This window comes from Mus musculus, chromosome 9 (genome assembly GCF_000001635.26).
Source record: "Mus musculus strain C57BL/6J chromosome 9, GRCm38.p6 C57BL/6J".
In the NCBI taxonomy this organism is placed as follows: domain Eukaryota; kingdom Metazoa; phylum Chordata; class Mammalia; order Rodentia; family Muridae; genus Mus; species Mus musculus.
The window spans coordinates 122,745,944-122,764,447 of NC_000075.6; the positions used below are offsets into that span (position 1 = coordinate 122,745,944).

At 39.3% G+C, this 18,504-nt stretch overlaps 1 protein-coding gene across 1 annotated transcript in view; it reads left to right on the forward strand.

The window, feature by feature from the left end:
- The first annotated feature begins 1,255 nt into the window (after positions 1-1,255).
- The window catches only part of Topaz1 (testis and ovary specific PAZ domain containing 1), a 54,937-nt gene continuing 37,688 nt past the window's right edge, over positions 1,256-18,504 (forward strand). Inside the window, exons 1-4 of the mRNA NM_001199736.2 lie at positions 1,256-1,619; positions 2,301-4,731; positions 11,983-12,047; positions 13,133-13,257. Of these exons, the coding sequence (NP_001186665.1) occupies positions 1,403-1,619; positions 2,301-4,731; positions 11,983-12,047; positions 13,133-13,257 (2,838 nt within the window). The 5' untranslated portion in view covers positions 1,256-1,402. The remainder of the gene's footprint in view (positions 1,620-2,300; positions 4,732-11,982; positions 12,048-13,132; positions 13,258-18,504) is intronic.

An 18,504-nucleotide genomic window follows, 5' to 3' on the forward strand; every position in this document is an offset into this window, starting at 1 on the left:
TGTATAAGCAATGAGGAAGTTGCTCCTACCTTAAATGTACCCTGTGAGCTGACCTGAAAATGGACTACTTCCTGGTACGGTTGGGCTCTTCTTAAAAGAAAAAAAAATGCTGATTGTTGCAAAATGCTTTACTCTCTCAGCTATTCTACAAGGTAATGGGTCACAAGATTGAACAGGCTAAACTGCTAAGGCCCAGTTTTGTATCAAATGCTTGCTTGTTTGGATTATCTGAGACACCTTTGAGATGCCTGTTAGAAAAGCAAGCCTTGCCTGAACCCAGATAGGATATGAGTTGATTTAGTTCCCAAAACTACTAGTTTATGGTTTTTGCCTTTATAACCCTTAGATTAACAATAACTGGGGCCTTGCCTAGGGAACTCTAGTCCTGGCCAGTCTCTTTTTAATAAAAATCCTCTAACTTACTAAAACTAAAACCTGAATCAGACTGGTGAATCTCTGAATGACCACCAGACCCACAACCTTTTCCACAAAAGAACACTTTCCTTTTACAAGGTCAGTACTGATTAAATATTCACAAATGGACACAGTAGACAGGATCCAAAATAACACACAAGGAGGATAAACTCCATTCCAATCTTTAAGCAAAGGAGGTTTGTGAAGGGTCAAGATGGGGCATATACCAGGATCCTCTTTCAATGGAGAGGCATGGCCTGGCAAGCTGGTCAAACTTGACTGGACTAACACAAGGATGGAGACATCAATAAAATTAGAAGCATGGTGTTGTAGGTCAAAGTCTAAGGGCCAGAGCCGCAGTAACGGGAAAGGGGGAGAAGTAACGAAGGCTGAAAATAGAACCAAGCAGATTTGATAAATCAACATGCAAGGAATCCAGAAGAACATCTAGAAACCTCTGTCCGCCAACACCGGAGAAGCAACCTTTTACAGAAATAAATGGTATTTTGCATGTCAGCAGCTGGGGTATCTCTGAGCTATCTGGATAATGTGACAGCCATATTGAGAAGTAAGCGACAGTGGACTCGCAGGAGTGTTGGAGGCAGTTAGAAGCCACTTGTAGACAACCATTGTCACAGTGCTGAAACAGGCACCTCCAGAAGTCCAGGTCTGGAGAAGGGTGAGGAACCCAAGGAGGCACCACCACAAACCTGTGCGGTGAGGCTCTGGCCGGGGTGAGACCCTGTCACCTCCGGGTGCAGCCAGGGCTCTTCGAGGGAGCAAGTGGACGGGCGGACCACGTGGCCCTCAGCCAGTTGCCCCCAGCCGAGCCCAGCCCACCGACTTCCGCTTCCTGTAGTGTCGGGTACAGGGTCGGAAGCGAGGCCAGGCCGGGCCAGGGTGGGCAGTAGCCTGTGTCCTGCAGGGGGAGCAGCGGCTCTAGGCCGTCTAGGCTTCCCAGAGAGGCTGAGTGGGCGGCTGTGGGCGGATGCGGCCGCCAGCGACGCCCCCAGACCCGACCAAGGAGCCAGGGTGCAAAGGCACCACCCGAGGCCTGAGGAAGCGAGGCCTTCCGCTGACGCCAGAGCCAGGCGAGGGGGGAGGCTGCAGCCTGGAGGCCAGGGGGTGCGAGGAGGAGAGCAGGCAGAAGCAGAGGATGGTGACCCAGGCTTCTGGGAGAGAAGAGACAGAAGGTGACAAGTTGGGTGAGACATCCGCGTCCTGGAAGGTAGCAAGCAGAGGAGGGTCGGTGAACAGGGGGCCTAGAGCAGTGAAGGAGGCAGAACCCTCTCTCATCCCAGAAGACGCAGTAAGGAAGCTGGTGGTCACCCCGACCCCGAAGCCTTTTTTTCCTCAGCTGCCTCTGTCTTTGCTCTACTACTAACCTTTAGTTGTATTTGTGTGGTATTTACCAGTGCACTTGGTGAGGAGAGGTGAGATGGGAAGGATTAAAAAAATTAAATAAGTGTATGCCCATTTAGGAGCTCAATCATTATAATTACTGTCGAGGGAATTAATAATACTAGTGGTTTGTTTTAACTAGAGTAAATGATGCTATCTATAAAGGTTTTTCTGCTGTTTTAGAATTTATAGAGGTTTATTTCTAGTTCTTAATTAGATCTTAAAGCTGGCCAAGGCGATTCACACCCATAATCTACCAGGTGGGAGGCTGAAGCAGGAGAATCTCAAGTTCGAGGTCAGCCTGTGTTATGCAATGGACCCTGTTTAAAAATTTTTAATACTTAATATGAAAATCAGTTTGTATGTCTAAATAGCTCATCAGGAAAATACAAATGGATGGCTTCACAGATTTTTCTGTTAACTGATATTGCTTCTTTCTGCCCAGTGTAAAAATGTCTTCTGGTGTGTTTTCTTGTTTTGATCAGCCAAAGAGAATGGAAAAATTACTGAGGCCCCAAGTGATGATCCACAGCCAGGGACTGACCTGGTAAGAAAGACATCAATAACCAGTTCGGAGTCTTTGCAAACAGTGGAGTGCAGTGAATTTCAAAATATGGCTTTCTTACAGTCTTTGGATAAGGAAGAATTGGGAGAAGGTATTAAAAGAAGAATGCGAATTAAAAAATGTAAAAGTTTAGAAAATCCACCTCTTGAAATAACTAAAAATGAGGCAACACAAAATATTAAAGTTGAATTCCAAGATGAACTGTTCAAGAATACCCCAAAACATTCTTGTAACAGCTTATCACCTGGAGTAGAAAAAAATTGCAGCTTTGAATTGCATGATTACAGTTTTCTCCATTCTGAAGGTTGTAATAATGAAAACAACTTTGAGGATAAACCTCATGATGTATGTCTACACACTGAAGAGAACTCTTTGAAGTTAAAGAAAGAAAACCTTAGGAATCTTGCAGAGAAAGATGACACAAGAACTACTACTAAGCTTTTAAAAACTGAAAAAAGTGTAATAGCCAGTAAGTTACTGCTTGAAGAAAGTCATTTATACCAAAATAAAAACAATGGCTTGACTTCTTGCCTTCAAAGTGAAAAAAACAAATATTCAGTAGAGGAGAACAACACTGGGAGAAAACACAGGAAAAAAATGAAGTCTGGAAAAGAAGAAAAAAATATTAATCTTACTTTGTCTAATGTATGTAACAATTCTGTGTTGGTGTTACAAGAAAACCAAATGGGTATGGAAGGGAAAGAAGCAGAGACCTTAGAACCTAAAAAAAGTTTTCTAAAAGCTTTAAGAAAAATAAACCATAATACACTCCCTCCGGTGGACCATTTGTGTCTCCCCAAAACAGTGGGGAAAACAAGTTCTAGGCATCACATAAATGCTATGCTTCAGAAAACCCTCGAATCAAGTTTGAAAGAGGATATAAAAAATACTTCAGAGTCCTTAGGATGCAAACGTATAGAGCCAGAAAAATATAATAAATCGATGATAAGCTCTACAGTGAAATCACCTAGTGACGGCCATCATATGGAAAAGAGATCTCCACGGGGAGATCTGAGAAGTGAAACTGAAGAGTCAAAGGTTAGCTGTTGCAGAACAATACCAATGACTGGTAAAAGAGTTTGGCCTTTTTATTCTTGTGCTAGAATATCTGCCCAGTGTTGGAAAAAGACTTCCTTGTCAGATTTAAATTACTCACTTCTGGGGCCACTGGAAAATGTTAGGCAACATGATTCTATAATACACCAAATGAACCAGACTCACTTACCTGACTCTAAACTGTTACAACCATCCTTAACAGAAAGAACTACTGAGTCCTCAAGAAAAGAAATGTATGATTCTGATTTAAGTTGTTTGTCTTCAGTTTCTTCAGTAGAATCTACTGTGATGGATATAAAGGAAGCTATGTCCCATGATAAAAAGACAAAGTTAGAGGAACCCAGCAGAAATGGGGCAGAGGTAGTTTCTAATGCAACTGAAGACACCCAGTTAAGTAATATAACTCAAAGCTTAACAGGAAATAAGAAAAGGAAAGGGAATTTATCAAAACTTAATTTAACAGTTGCATCCCAAGAGAGCCAGGAAACAAATAACTGTGCAAATAAAACTGTTCATCGAAAAGTTTGTATTACTAAGCAAACACTTGTGGCACCGGACTTGGTTAAAATATTAAACACGGGACGGCTGACTAATTTTAAAATCCCTTTACTAAAGAACAAGACAGGAAAAAGAGGAGCAGTAAGTGCCAGGTCATCTGAGAGAGAAGCTTATAGCCCCCTAGAGCTACTTGACAGTTTATCTGGAGTAGAGGCAAAACAAAATAGGAATAAGGAAAATATCTGTACAACTTCAGGACCACAGTCTTTGAATTTACATAGTTGTATAGCTCCAGGGCAAGCTAGTTCTCATTCATTCTACAATAAGAATTCCTGTACTTCTTCGAGCTTTACCAAGAAAGGTTACGATAATAAAGCATGTAATCACATCTCTGAACCAGGAAATATTATTTCAAATAAGGAGTCTATTTCTATGAAAATTGAAAATAATACCTTTTCTTGTGATCTTGGATATATTGATCAAAGTTCCTTCTGCTCTAAGAAACAAGAAGCATTTGTGCCAATTTCCTCTGAAATTAGTGGTAGAAAAATGACTAAAAGCATTTCAGAACTCAAATTGGGGTTTCCAGATATTCTTAAAGCATATGAAGATGATGTCCTCTTGATTGATGTAATTCAAGATGATCCAGAGCTCTTTGGAATCTCCAGTGAGGGGGATCTTTCCTTTGCTTCAGAAGTCTCCAAGATAAGCCAGGAGCCCAGAGTATCTGAAGACCAACCAACAGCAGATTTTAAGCACATGCACCTTCCAGGGAAAAAAGAACCAGGCGATTTGAGGTATGCATGTTCAAGAATGCCTTTGGTTCAGATGATTGTTGGGTTTTACAGCACTCTTTGGTGTTGACACACCATTTTTAATAGTTATTTATTAAATACAGCAAATTACTGCTAATTCCTAGAAGTGTTATGCTAAAGTTAAAAATAGATATTTCTTGAAACATATAAAGCAGATTAGCTTTTAAAATCAAAGTAATTTATAAAGTGACTTCTTCATCAGTTGAGTTTATTTTCATTAGAAATATGTATATGAGCTCATTTTAGTCAGTTTTACTGATGAATTAGCCCATTTTCTGTGGATTTCTTGTTAGTTTTTTTTTTTTTTTTAATCGTCTTTCAGGGAACAGAGAAGCCCTGAAATTTATTTGAAATAAGACTTGCAAGTAGATTCAAAAGTTAAATTAATTATCAGAAGACAATAGTGTGTTTCCACTTGATTTCTAAGATAATAAATCACATTAAATCATCACTGTCCTGATAGCACTCATTTCCTTGAAGCAACTTTGTTGTGACTAGTAATGACCTTTGTGCTCAGGAGCAACCTGTTCTGGTTGGTACAGATCTGTGTAATAACACATTTGACTACATTTATATAATTCTTTAAGCTCTGGTTTGTATTTGCATGCTTTGTTTAAACACTGGAATGTTTCATGAATAGATGAAAAAGTAAACATGACCACACTTTTGTCAAAGATTCAGTGACACATAGCTTAAATCTCTAGTATTTATAACTGCATTTTGGATACTGTACTCTTCCAATATTCTTAGTGCTTTGGGAACTTGCAACTTCTCAGCAAATTGAATGTTCACTACTTTACTATATAAAGAGTTGACTCTAAAATATACCCATTTTAGAGACGAGAATAATGATAATAAACTGTCATTTGCCCAAGGTCACACTGCTAGAAAAGGAGACTGGACATAAGCCCAGTCTTATCTAAATTCTAAAACTAATGTTTAAGATCTTTACCTTTATAGCTTGTCTTACGTTTCATAATTTATTTTACCAATGAAGGGCTGTGAAATTTTGTACACAAATTTAATATTATCCGTGAAAAGAAAAAGAATTTCCATCAGAACTGTGAGGCCTGAGTCAGAGAACAGTATTTTATGGGAATGGGAAGTATTTTAGCATAGCATAGATAAGAAGCAAGGACCTGTGTTGACATTCTCACTGTTGTGACAAATGCCTGAGAGAAACAGTTTAAAAAAAAAAGTTTCAGAGATTTCAATTTGTAGTTTTAAGCCTGAAGAGAACATAGCCTACCTTTTGATAGCCAGGAAGCAGAGAGAGTAGTTCAGGACATGACACCAACCTCAAGGGAACTGAGAAGATGGCTCAATGGGTAAAGTGCTTATCATATAAGCATGAGGACCTGATTTTGAATCACTTGCAGCCACATTAAAACAAAACAAAGCAGAAAAAAAGTGCCAAGGTACATGTCTATCATGCACACACTGAATGTGCAGAGACAGGGTAACCTATGGAGTTCACTGGGCAGCCAATCTAGCTGGTGAATTGGTGAGCTCCAGGTTCAGTAAGAGACCTTACATCAGAAAATAAGGTAGAGAGCTTAAGAAGACATTGAAGAAAACACCAGCACTGACCTGTGGAATTCTCACATGTGCGCACACACAAAAGGTATAGACCCCAAGGGCACATACCTGATGACTTATCTCCTCCAGCCAAGATCCTCTTCCAAACTTTCTAGCACCTCCCAATAACATTGAGCCCATCAGTGGATTAACCCATTGGTCAGGTCAACCCCTCATCACCTAGTTACTTCTCAATGATTAGATCCACCTGGGGCCCAATCTTTGGCCACACAAGCCTTTGAAATGACACTTCACAGTCCACCCGTAACAGGGTACAGTAAGAGGTAGTCATTAAAGACCTTTTGAAAACATGTTATTCCATGATTTATTTGAAGAATACAAAGGAAAATTAAGATAGATCCTACATTTAAAAATAACATCTTGAGGTTGCACAGGTAGCTCAGCAGTTTAGAGCACTGGCTACTCTTCTAGAGGACTCGGGTTTGATACCCAGCAGTCACATGGTAACTTGTAGCCATCTGTATCTCCAGTTCTGGAACATCCAAAGCCTTTTTTGGGTCTCCTAGGCATGCATATAGTACACAGACATACAGGGAGGCAAAACACCCATACACATAAAATAGCAAGTATCTTTGATGTCTGGGAGATGGAGATAAACATAGTAAAATAAAGTGTAGGACATTTTCTTTTGTTTAATTGATTTGTGAGTATGGTGCTAGGGTACGCATATGCTAGGCAAACTTTCTATTACTGAGGCATACCCTAACCCTCAAAATTTTTCTCTGGTAACTTTTCTAATTTCTTTAGACTTGATTTGTCCTCAGATAAAGAGTACCAACTACACTTTATTCATTCTTTGCCTTTCATATCTGCTTCTAAAATTTCAGTTATTAAATAAACTTATTTTCTTCAGTTGCTTAATAATTTTATTTTTGTTCTGCAGTGGACATATGCTTTCCATTCATCTACAGTGCTAAATTAAGCCTTAAAAGAGAAAGAAAAGCTCCCATAGCCAGAGGATCTGCCAGTGGTTGCACAGAAGGTTAAATTCTAGAAGTAAACAGTGCTTAAACTATGGCTATAGGTTTCAGCTCTGTTCCTTTTTCCTTTCAATTACTAACTCATGTGCTGCTTTTCCTGCTATGAGAGTCATACTCTGAACTGCCTCTTATTGGTAAAGCAAGAGGCACAAGCCTGAGCAAGCCTACTGATTGGGCGGTTAGTATTCTCAGACCTGGTTGGGGTATTTGGTAAGATGTTTATATTGTGATAGGTTGCTTATTATTGGCAGTGAAGGATGTTCATATTAAAATCCAAAGCATTAAATGCATATGAGAATTAATTCACCAAAGCCTGCATTGATGAACTTGCAAATGGTTATAATGGTTAAAATTGGTAAAACTTTTGAACAATAATTGGAAATGATTTGAGGATATTTGTGATAATACAGGATGGTTAATCTGTACTAGCACATGTATTACATGCTAAAATGTTAGTTGATGGTTGGTGCCCTAAGATGGAATTTTAAGACTGACATTTGGAGGAGTTTTTGTGTTGCTAGGAATGGAAGGAGTTGAAAGTGGCTGAAACAAAGTTCTAAATACTAAGAAAAACAGAGAAGTAGGAATTAGCAGGAATAAGGCATCCTGCAAGAACAAAATTATTGGTCCATAAATTCTAGATTGTTTCAGGCTTGGTAGGATAAAAGGGATTTGTTGACACAAAGGGAAAGGTGGATGTGAGCATGATTGTTAGGAAAAGTTAGGAAAGCTTTTCCTCAGTCACTTAGAGCAGGCAGTTGGGAAGCCCTGCATTATTTGCAGAGCACCTGAGCTGCTTGTTAGGACACTGTTTTGTTGAGTGTTGCTCATTCCCCTTCTCCTGCTTTACCACAGGGCTTCTCAGGAGTAGGAAATGTCCATGTTTTATTTATCTTTATAAACCCAGCACCTCATGTAGAGGGGAAACTCGGTACTTCATATAGTGAGGGAAAGAAGGGGGACTTAAAATTTCAGTTTTGGGAGTCTGGGAAGATAGCTCAGTGGGTAAGAGTGACACCTGCCCAAGTTGGGATCCCTAGTATCTACATGGGAAAGCTAAGAAATGAGTACCTGTGGCTGCAGCACAGGTGGTGGAGACAGGAGGATCTCTGGAACTTTCTAGCCAGCCAACCTAGCCCCAAACCAGTGACCTCCAAGTTCAGTGACATCTCCCTTTGGCTTTATATGTTCATGCATAGACACATGCACACACATATCAAATGATACTTTTTCAGTTTCTATATGAGAATATTTCAGGCTATTTCTGAACAGACTACATTGTGTGTGTGTGTGTGTGTGTGTGTGTGTGTGTGTGTGTGTGTGTGTATGTAAATTGAGACAGTGATTCTTTTGTAAGGCAAACCAACATTGAAGAATGCTGGGACACAAGGTTTAATGAGTGGATAGTGTGATGTTGAGATTGATGTTAGATAATGAAAGTTTGAGTTCTATAGTATAGAACCAATGCGGATCCTGAGTAGGGAATCAGCTTATACCATCTATACCACTTGGACTTAAATCCATAAGGAAACATAATAGATTCTGGAGCTGATGAATGAATACAAACTTCTAGGAGGGAGATATCTAGGACCACACATAGAAAATAAAGGTCTATGGGCTGTAGATAGCTCAATAGTTAATAGTCCTAGTTTCTTTTCTAGAGAATCTAGGTTCAGTTGCTAACACACACACATATTGGTTCCCAGCACACCCCCACACACACCAGCTCACAACCACCTGTAGCTCTAGATCAAGGTATCAGATGTCCTCGTCTAGCTTCTGCAGGCACCTGGCCACACAGGGCAGACATATGCACAGACATAAATAAAAATAAGTTTTAAAGAAAAGAAAAGCACATCTCCTGCCCCTGCTAAAGCATGAGGCAAAGTATAGCAAGCTGCTGTTAACAATTTGAAGCAGCACCACGTCCCCATACCTGGGATTAAAACAAAAGCACATGCTTATAATATTTCTGTGTTTTTTAAAGTAAACAAAATTCCAAAATTCTTACTACACTGTATACTTGCTGTACCTTTCATTGAAAGACCCACAATGTGAGAACTCCCTCACGTTCTGGCTCAGGAGCGGCAACACCCCAAATCACTCACGAGAAACGGTCTTGATGCAAACCGCAAGAGGACTTTTATTCCAGGCTTACTCTGGGGCCCACAATCGTAGGCCACGCAGGGTTAGAGGACCATGGAGCCCCGAGTAGCTGAGTAAGGGGTATTTAAAAGAAGAAACCACAACTCAAGGGGGTGGGGAGGGCGTTGTTAGAAAATACCAAAAATACCAGTTAAGAGTCGAGAGGGAGTGGAAGTTGCACGAGACACAAGGAATACCTGGTTATTGTGCAGGTTATTTCTCAAGACAGTTTCTATGAGCCTCTAACAATAGCACATTTGCATAGCAGGTTCCATGAATGGTCAGGGTGAACGTCCTTTGAACAAACACTCCCTGAACCCAGGAAGTGAGTTTGTGAAGGAATGCCACTATCTGTTTTATGATTAGCATGCCTTGGAGCATTGAGTCACAAAGGTCATATTCTCAAGCCTGGGCCTAAAGGCCTAGTTCTTTTGTTTGTTTGTTTTTATGTTATACTTTTTCACCAAGTGGGTAAGTAAAAACATCACTTAGTTCTTTATTGAATTGTGTAATCTCCCTCATTCTGTTTCCTCACTATCTTGTGACTCTTTATCTTCATTCTCACTCTTACTAGTCAACTGTCTTCTGGATTGTTGTGGTAAGAGCCCAGTTAATACTCCTGAACTCATTTAATATATTCTGAACTAGAAATCAATCCTGCCATTGACTGTTCAGTGTACCTCACCAACTTTCAGCCTCCAGAAGATAGAGTCACTTTTAAGGAACTTGATAGGTCTATAGTCTTCTTTTTTCACAACTGAGGTATTAGAGGGTAAAATGGGCTTATTTTATATGCTTTCATATATTAAGCTTATCTGAATTTTAAAAATGGAAGTGTTTGTCCATAAATCTTTGAGTGACTACCACATGTGTTTTTTTTTAATTCATTAAGCCTGTTGGATGGAAGAATATGTCATTTAAGCCTCACAGTAGCCTCATAAACAAGTGTTACTCTTATATTTGGTATGATTAGATGAAAAAAGTTTAGAACAAACAGGGGCCCAGAGCAGTCCAACTCTGACCTCCAGGTTACAAGCTTTACTTAGGAGCAGTAACAAACAGGCAAAACAAGACAAAACAACTTTCTTGGGTTTTTGTTGTTGTTTGTTTGGTTTAGTTTTTTTTTTTTTTTTTTTTTTTTTAAAACAGGGTTTTTCTGTGTAGCTCTGACTGTCTTGGAACTCATTTTGTAGACCAGGCTGGCCTCAGATTCACAAAGATTCGCCTGCCTTTGCCTCCCAAGTGCTGGAATTAAATCACTTGGCAAGCTGTCATGTTTTTACACTAGGAACAAGCTGTGCATGTACATGCCTGAGCATAGATGCTAAGCACCCTTGCATTGGTGCAGTCCTGTGGGGCAATAGGCTATTCACAGACAGCCTGGTCTCCAGTTGAGCTGATGTGTGGAACCCTGGTACCAGGTGGTGGTAATTCCCACCTACATGGGACAGTAGGCGTTCCCTCATGTCTCCTGGAACCCTGGCTCCTGTCAAAGTTACCACCCCCACAGCCCCCACAAGAGAAGTATGTGGCTAGTAGTCACGTAGATAAATGTCCCAAGCTTTTGACCTTCAGGCTACACTCCTCCCCAGTTACCTAGCAACAGTAAGATAACAGCCCACCACAAGAGAGGCTGTTTGGCCCCACCTCACTTTCTCCTCATGCTCTCCTCATCCTCTCCTCTCACTCTCTTACTCTCTCTCCCTCTTGCTCCATCCCTCTTACTCTAGCCTTTCTTCTCTCCTTTTCCCCCTTCCCTCCTCTTGGCCATGGCCAGTCTCTCTCTCTCTCTTTCCACCTTCTCTCCTTTTTCCCTGCCTTTCTACAATAAAACTCTAAACCCATAGACTGTGTCTGTTCATCAAGGCCCACTGTGCTTGGACAATGGGATAGGCTTTCTCCTAATGAGCTCCCTATGGAAGGACTTCCTGTGCTCCAGCGACAGACCAGACTTAGGACTCTCGCCTGTGTGGGAACCTCTCTCCCTCTGCCCTCTCTCCCATATACCCAGGGCTGAGGTATTGCTCCATAGCCCTTGGTATTGGGAGCTGCCCCTGTCCACCCCACCCCCTCACCAAGTTGGGTCAGTGGCTTAGATGCCCACCTGGGGCCAAGTGAAAAGCGTCCGGCAGCCCTCCCTCGTCCTGCAGCCCAGAGCACAAGAGAAACTCTGTCCGGACACGGGCTTTCTTCCTCCCCCTCTTTCCCCTATACCCCCTTTGCCCCACACAGTCCTTTTCCGTTTCCCAAATGCCTAGTCCATTTTTTAGGTCCTTCCCGAGTAGCACAGTCAGGATAGCACTCTAGCCATGGCAGCACACTGTTGAGTAAACAGCCCAGTGAGAACTCAGTGAGTGCTGGGCTCTCAACCCCACTGCAGTCATTCTTTTGTCCTGGAGAACCTGGTAGCTTAGCCAACCTCAGAAGCAAATGTTACACACACACTGCTTTATGATTGAGTAGTTGTGCTGGAATTTGGCACAGTGTTTGAGTTCTGTTTGCTTTATAGTAAAGAAGTTGCCTTGCTGGACCCTGGATTGCTGAAACTGGAGAGCTGTCCTTCCTTGTCAGCAGGTAAAATTTGATACTTGAAGAATATTCAGTATTGAAATATCTGTATATCTGTATTCAGGCCCACTCACTGAATTCATTGGAATGGGAAGCTTTTTGCTTAGCATCTGCTAAACAAATGTCAAAGAGTTTGTCAGTTTTCTTCCATTTTAACTGATAAGTTGGCAAATCATATTTTGAGATATGTTCTATTTTAGTTATTCAATGTAGAACTTTGCTATGCATTCTCTACAAGATAGCTAGTTGACCTCTGGTATCTTCCAGACTTACTTTGAAATTGAATTAATATATTTAACTTTATCATTCTTAAATAGTCATTAAAAGTCATAACTAACAGCTAATCATAATTTTAGATGCCCAAGCAACAATGTTGAACTTAACTTTTTACTTTGACTTTCAAGTTTTAAAACTATTTTTAGAAGCAGCAAGATGGATTAGTAGGTGAAGATACATACTTGCCTGGCCTTGCAAGTTGCCATCTGATTTCCACAGCTGCACCTTGACTGCAAGCACACAAAATAAAACATACATGTGTGCCAGGTGTGGTGTGCATGCCTTTACTCTCAGTACTCAGGAGTCAGAGGCAGGTGGGTCTCTGTGGGTTTAAGGCCAGCCTGGTCTACAGAGTGAGTTCCAGGCCAGCCAGAGCAGAGTTACATAGTGAAACCCTGTTTCATAAATTAAATAAATAAATGTATGTATGTATGTATGTATGTATGTATGTATGTCAGGGTTGAGTGAGCGAGCAAGTGAGCAAGCTTGAGATGAGGCCCCACTATGTAATCCTGACTGGCCTGGAATTCACAGAGCTTTTGCCTCCGAGTGCTAATATTAAAGGCATGCACCAACAAAAATACTTTTAAATGGCTGGGATATGAGAGAGGTTCTTACATATCACATTATCAAGTCTCTTTATACCATATAGTGAAATTATTTTGGTAGTAACCAGTAAATTACATAATTTGCTGAAGTTCTAACTTGGTATTTGTCATGTTAGGACTTGAATAATTCTGAATTCTGGGAATTTATGGAACAGTCTTTGGTTGTTTTGTTTAAAGTTTATGTGGTTGAATGTTGTTTCTCTTCAGCAAAGGAGCCTCAGCATGATCCTGAAGGAGCAGCCATCTCCTTAGAAGCCACTGAGGAGACTGTTGTAAGTGGAAGCCTAGAAGGCCTCAGTGAACAAGCGCGGGCTTCAGACTCAGACGCGAAGGTACAATAGAAGCTCACATCTTGGTCTTAGGTAGTAGTAATGCAGATTGCAGCAGTGCTGTGAGGAGACAGGTAAAGTCTTACTGAGAAGGAGTGCCAAGTCATTGGCCCGCTGACAGGTGTCTTGGTGGTCTACGTAAACACAATATAAATAGGGATGGCTGAGAAGTAGAATGTGCTGTGTAATTATAAGAATTTTTTCATATCCTAAAGTTACCACAAGCTTGCATGATCTTCCCTGAAAGTGTTGAATATGGTAGCAGCTATAGTCCTTGACTGTGAGCATCAGTTATATGTCCACTGATGTAGAAGCAATAGGAATTATAGGTAAGCTTAACTTGATGTTGGAACACACTGCTTTTACCTAATAAGGGAAAAATCTTTGATATCAGACTCTTTGTTTAAATTTTCTGCCCAGGGCTGGACATGAAGCTCTATGGCAAAGTGTTAGCCTAGCATTTGCAAGGCCCTGAGTTCATACCCAGCCCTGCAAAACAGAAAAGTTCTGCCTGATAATGTTGGTAATTCTCTGACCCCCCCTTTTTTTTAACAATATAATTGATTTCTAAGCAACTATTTCAAACTCTTTCCCCTTGAATTGCTCTTCACTCATTTGTACAGCTAGCAACCTTGTTTGCTACTTCACCGAGGAACTGAAGTAAGTAGAAAAGAACATTGTAAGTTCCCACCAGTACATTACACCACCTACCTAAACCTCCTAGAACCCCAGCTTCTCTTCTGGTTCAGGGCATCACCTCTCTAGTGACACCCTCACTGTGTCTTCATCTTCATTTTCTTTCTTTTTTTTTTTTTCTTCTTTTTTTCGTTACGGATGGTTGTGAGCCACCATGTGGTTCCTGGGATTTGAACTCGGGATCTTTGGAAGAGCAGTCAGCGCTCTTAACCACTGAGCCATCTTGCCAGCCCCATCTTCATTTTCATCTCCCACTTTCTTTGCAGCCTTTTTTCATGTGGTTTACTCTGCTTTTGTCTGCCACTTCCCAGATTTGTGGTTTGTAAAGTTTTTTTTCTAGTCTCCCTGCCTAGATGTGCTCTTTTGCATTGTCACATCCCAGTGTATTCCATAAATATATGTGCTAACTCTCTCACATTTCTATTTGTAGCTCAGACTCCTCCAAACTACAGACCTTTGTCTCATCACCTGTTTGCTCACTTGGATGTCCAATTAGGCATTTACAATTTAACACAGCTAAAAACAAAAAAACCCTTAGTTACACATTCCCCTGCCAGTACAAACCAGCTTCCAGCACAACCCTCATCTGTGTTAATGACACCACCATTTTTTCTCAGTTATTCAGTCTCAAAATTTTAGCTTTCTTAACGTTTTATCCTCACCCCATATATAGACTATAAGGTTTTACCTTCACATGAGATCTAGAAATGGGCTGTTCCTTACCAACCCATCAATAACATACTGGTCTATATTATATACTATATGTAGACAATAATCTATATTGTATACTATGCAAATGATTGCAGTAGCCCCCTAACAGACCTGTTTCTGACCTTATCCTCTTATACCATGGCCTGGCCTCTTTTATAGTTTCTTAAAGTTATAGCTGAGGCCACTGATTTAATTTAATGATTAATATATTTAGCACTACCAATTCACACATCCCACCTTTAAAACAAATAATTGTGGACCTGCGAGCAGTGCTAAGAAAATACATTGAATGTGCCCTTTATTTCTGCCTGTGGTCATGCGGCAGAGCTGTAGCATGGTACAGCAACTTGGAGTCCTATTCAGGAAGCCCTTGCCTTTGTCCTTTTGCAGTAATACAGTTGAGCTACAGAACATCTTTCTCACCAAAACTGCCCTTCATATTAACCCTTTATAGATACACTGTCCTTCATATTAACCCCTTATATATAAACTAACTGTCCTTCATATTAACCCTTATATATAAACAGTCCTTCATATTAACCCCTTATATATAAACTGTCCTTCATATTAACCCTTATAGATAAATTGTTCTTCATATTAACCCTTATATATAAACTAACTGTCCTTCATATTAACCCTTATATATAAAATGTCCTTCATATCAACCCCTTATATATAGACTAACTGTCCTTCATATTAACCCTTATATATAAACTGTCCTTCATATTAACTTCTTATATATAAACTGTCCTTCATATTAACCCCTTATATATAAACTGCCCTTCATATTAACCCCTTATATATAAACTGTCCTTCATATAATCCTTATATATAAACTGTCCTTCATATTAACCCTTATATATAAACTGTCCTTCATATTAACCCCTTATGTATAAACTGTCCTTCATATTAACCCCTTATAAATAAACTGCCCTTCATATTAACCCCTATATATAAACTGCCCTTCATATTAACCCTTATATATAAACTATCCTTCATATTAACCCCTTATATATAAACTGCCCTTCATATTAACCCTTATATATAAACTGCCCTTCATATTAACCCTTATATATAAACTGTCCTTCATATTAACCCCTTATATATAAACTGTTTTTCATATTAACCCCTTATATATAAACTGTCCTTCATATTAACTCTTATATATAAACTTTTTTTCATATTAACCCCTTATATATAAACTGTCCTTCATATAACCTTTATATATAAACTGTCCTTCATATTAACCCCTTATATATAAACTATCCTTCATATTAACCCCTTATATATAAACTATCCTTCATATTAACTTCTGATATATAAACTGTCCTTCATATTAACCCCTTATATATAAACTGTCCTTCATATTAACCCCTTATATATAAACTGTCCTTCATATAATCCTTATATATAAACTGTCCTTCATATTAACCCTTATATATGAACTATCCTTCATATTAACCCCTTATATATAAACTGTCCTTCATATTAACCCCTTATAAATAAACTGCCCTTCATATTAACCCCTATATATAAACTGTCCTTCATATTAACCCCTTATATATAAACTGTCCTTCATATTAACCCCTTATATATAAACTGTCCTTCATATTAACTCTTATATATAAACTGTTTTTCATATTAACCCCTTATATGTAAACTGTCCTTCATATAACCCTTATATATAAACTGCCCTTCATATTAACCCTTATATATAAACTATCCTTCATATTAACCCCTTATATATAAACTGCCCTTCATATTAACCCTTATATATAAACTGCCCTTCATATTAACCCTTATATATAAACTGTCCTTCATATTAACCCCTTATATATAAACTGTTTTTCATATTAACCCCTTATATATAAACTGTCCTTCATATTAACTCTTATATATAAACTGTTTTTCATATTAACCCTTATATATAAACTGCCCTTCATATAACCCTTATATATAAACTGCCCTTCATATAACCCTTATATATAAACTGTCCTTCATATCAACCCTTATATATAAACTGTCCTTCATATTAACCCCTTATATATAAACTAACTGTCCTTCATATTAACCCTTATATATAAACTGTCCTTAATATTAACCCCCTATATATAAACTGTCCTTCATATTAACCCCTTATGTATAAACTGTCCTTAATATTAACCCCTTATATATAAACTGCCCTTCATATTAACCCTTATATATACACTTTCCTTCATATTAACCCCTTATATATAAACTAACTGTCCTTCATATTAACCCTTATATATAAACTGCCCTTCATATTAACCCTTTATATATATAAACTAACTGCCCTTCATATTAACCCCTTATATATAAACTGCCCTTTATATTAACCCTTATATGTACACTGTCCTTCATATTAACCCCTTATATATAAACTAACTGCCCTTCATATTAACCCCTTATATATAAACTAACTGCCCTTCATATTAACCCCTATATATAAACTGCCCTTCATATTAATCCCTTATATATAAACTAACTGTCCTTCATATTAACTTTTATATATAAACTGCCCTTCATTTTAACCCTTATATATAAACTGTCTTTCATATTAACCCTTATATATAAACTGCCCTTCATATTAACCCTACATATATATATACTAACTGCCCTTCATATTAACCCTTATATATAAACTGTCCTTCATATTAACCCCTTATATATAAACTATCCTTCATATTAACCCCTCATATATAATGCCAATCCTATTTCTTTCCTGCCCCCAGCCCTCCCTAACCTTTAAACACTCTTTCCATTTCTACAATTTTATCATTTCAAGGATGTTACACAGATGAAATCATATAATTTGTAATCACCTCAAATTGAGGGTTAGTTATTCAACTTGCTTGATACGCCAGTAATTTGATATTGTGCCCCTTAGTAGTGTGCCACAGTATGGGTTCTCCACAGTTGGTGAGCTGTTCGTTTGCTGGTGGGCATCTGGATGGCTTTCAGTCTGAGATGTTACAAACAAAGCTGCTGGCTGCAGACATCCCTGCTTTTATGTGGACCTAAGTCTTCATTTCTTTCAGATATGTGGGCTGTGTTTGCTGAGCTGTGTAGTAGCTACCACCTTATCTCCCTGCAATAAGAGACAGTTGAAACCTATGTTTAGAATTTTTTTTAAAGATTTATTTATTTACTATATGTAAGTACACTGTAGCTGTCCTCAGATACTCCAGAAGAGGGCATCAGATTTTGTTACGGATTGTTGGGAGCCACCATGTAGTTGCTGGGATTTGAACTCGGGACCTTCGGAAGAGCAGTCGGCGCTCTTAACCACCGAGCCATCTCGCCAGCCCCATGTTTAGAATTTTTAGTCTTAGCTAGGCTATTGGGAGTCTCCGTCTCATAGGTATGTGTTGTGGTTTGAATGAAATGGTTCATAGACCCATATACATAGATGCTTGAGCCCCAGATAGTGAACTGTTGGGAAGGATTAGGAGGTATGGCCTTATTGGAATAGGTGTGGACTTGTTTAGAGAAGATGTGTTGCTAGGAGTGGGTTTTGAGGTTTCAAAAGCCTATATGAGGCCCAATCTCTCTCTCTCTCCCTCTCTCTCTCTCTCCCTCCCTCTCTCTCTCTCTCTCTCCCTCCTGCCCCCCTCCCGGTCTTCCTGCCTGCCTGCCTGTGGATCAGGATAATATAAGCTCTCAGCCCCACATCAACATGCCATCATTCCTGCCATGATGATAATGAACTAACCTTCTGAAATTGTAAGCAAGCCCCCAGTTAAATGCTTTCTTTTTATAAGAGTTGCTTTTGTCGTGGTGTCTTTTCCTAGCAATAGAACAGTGACTAAAAGTTGATTCCAG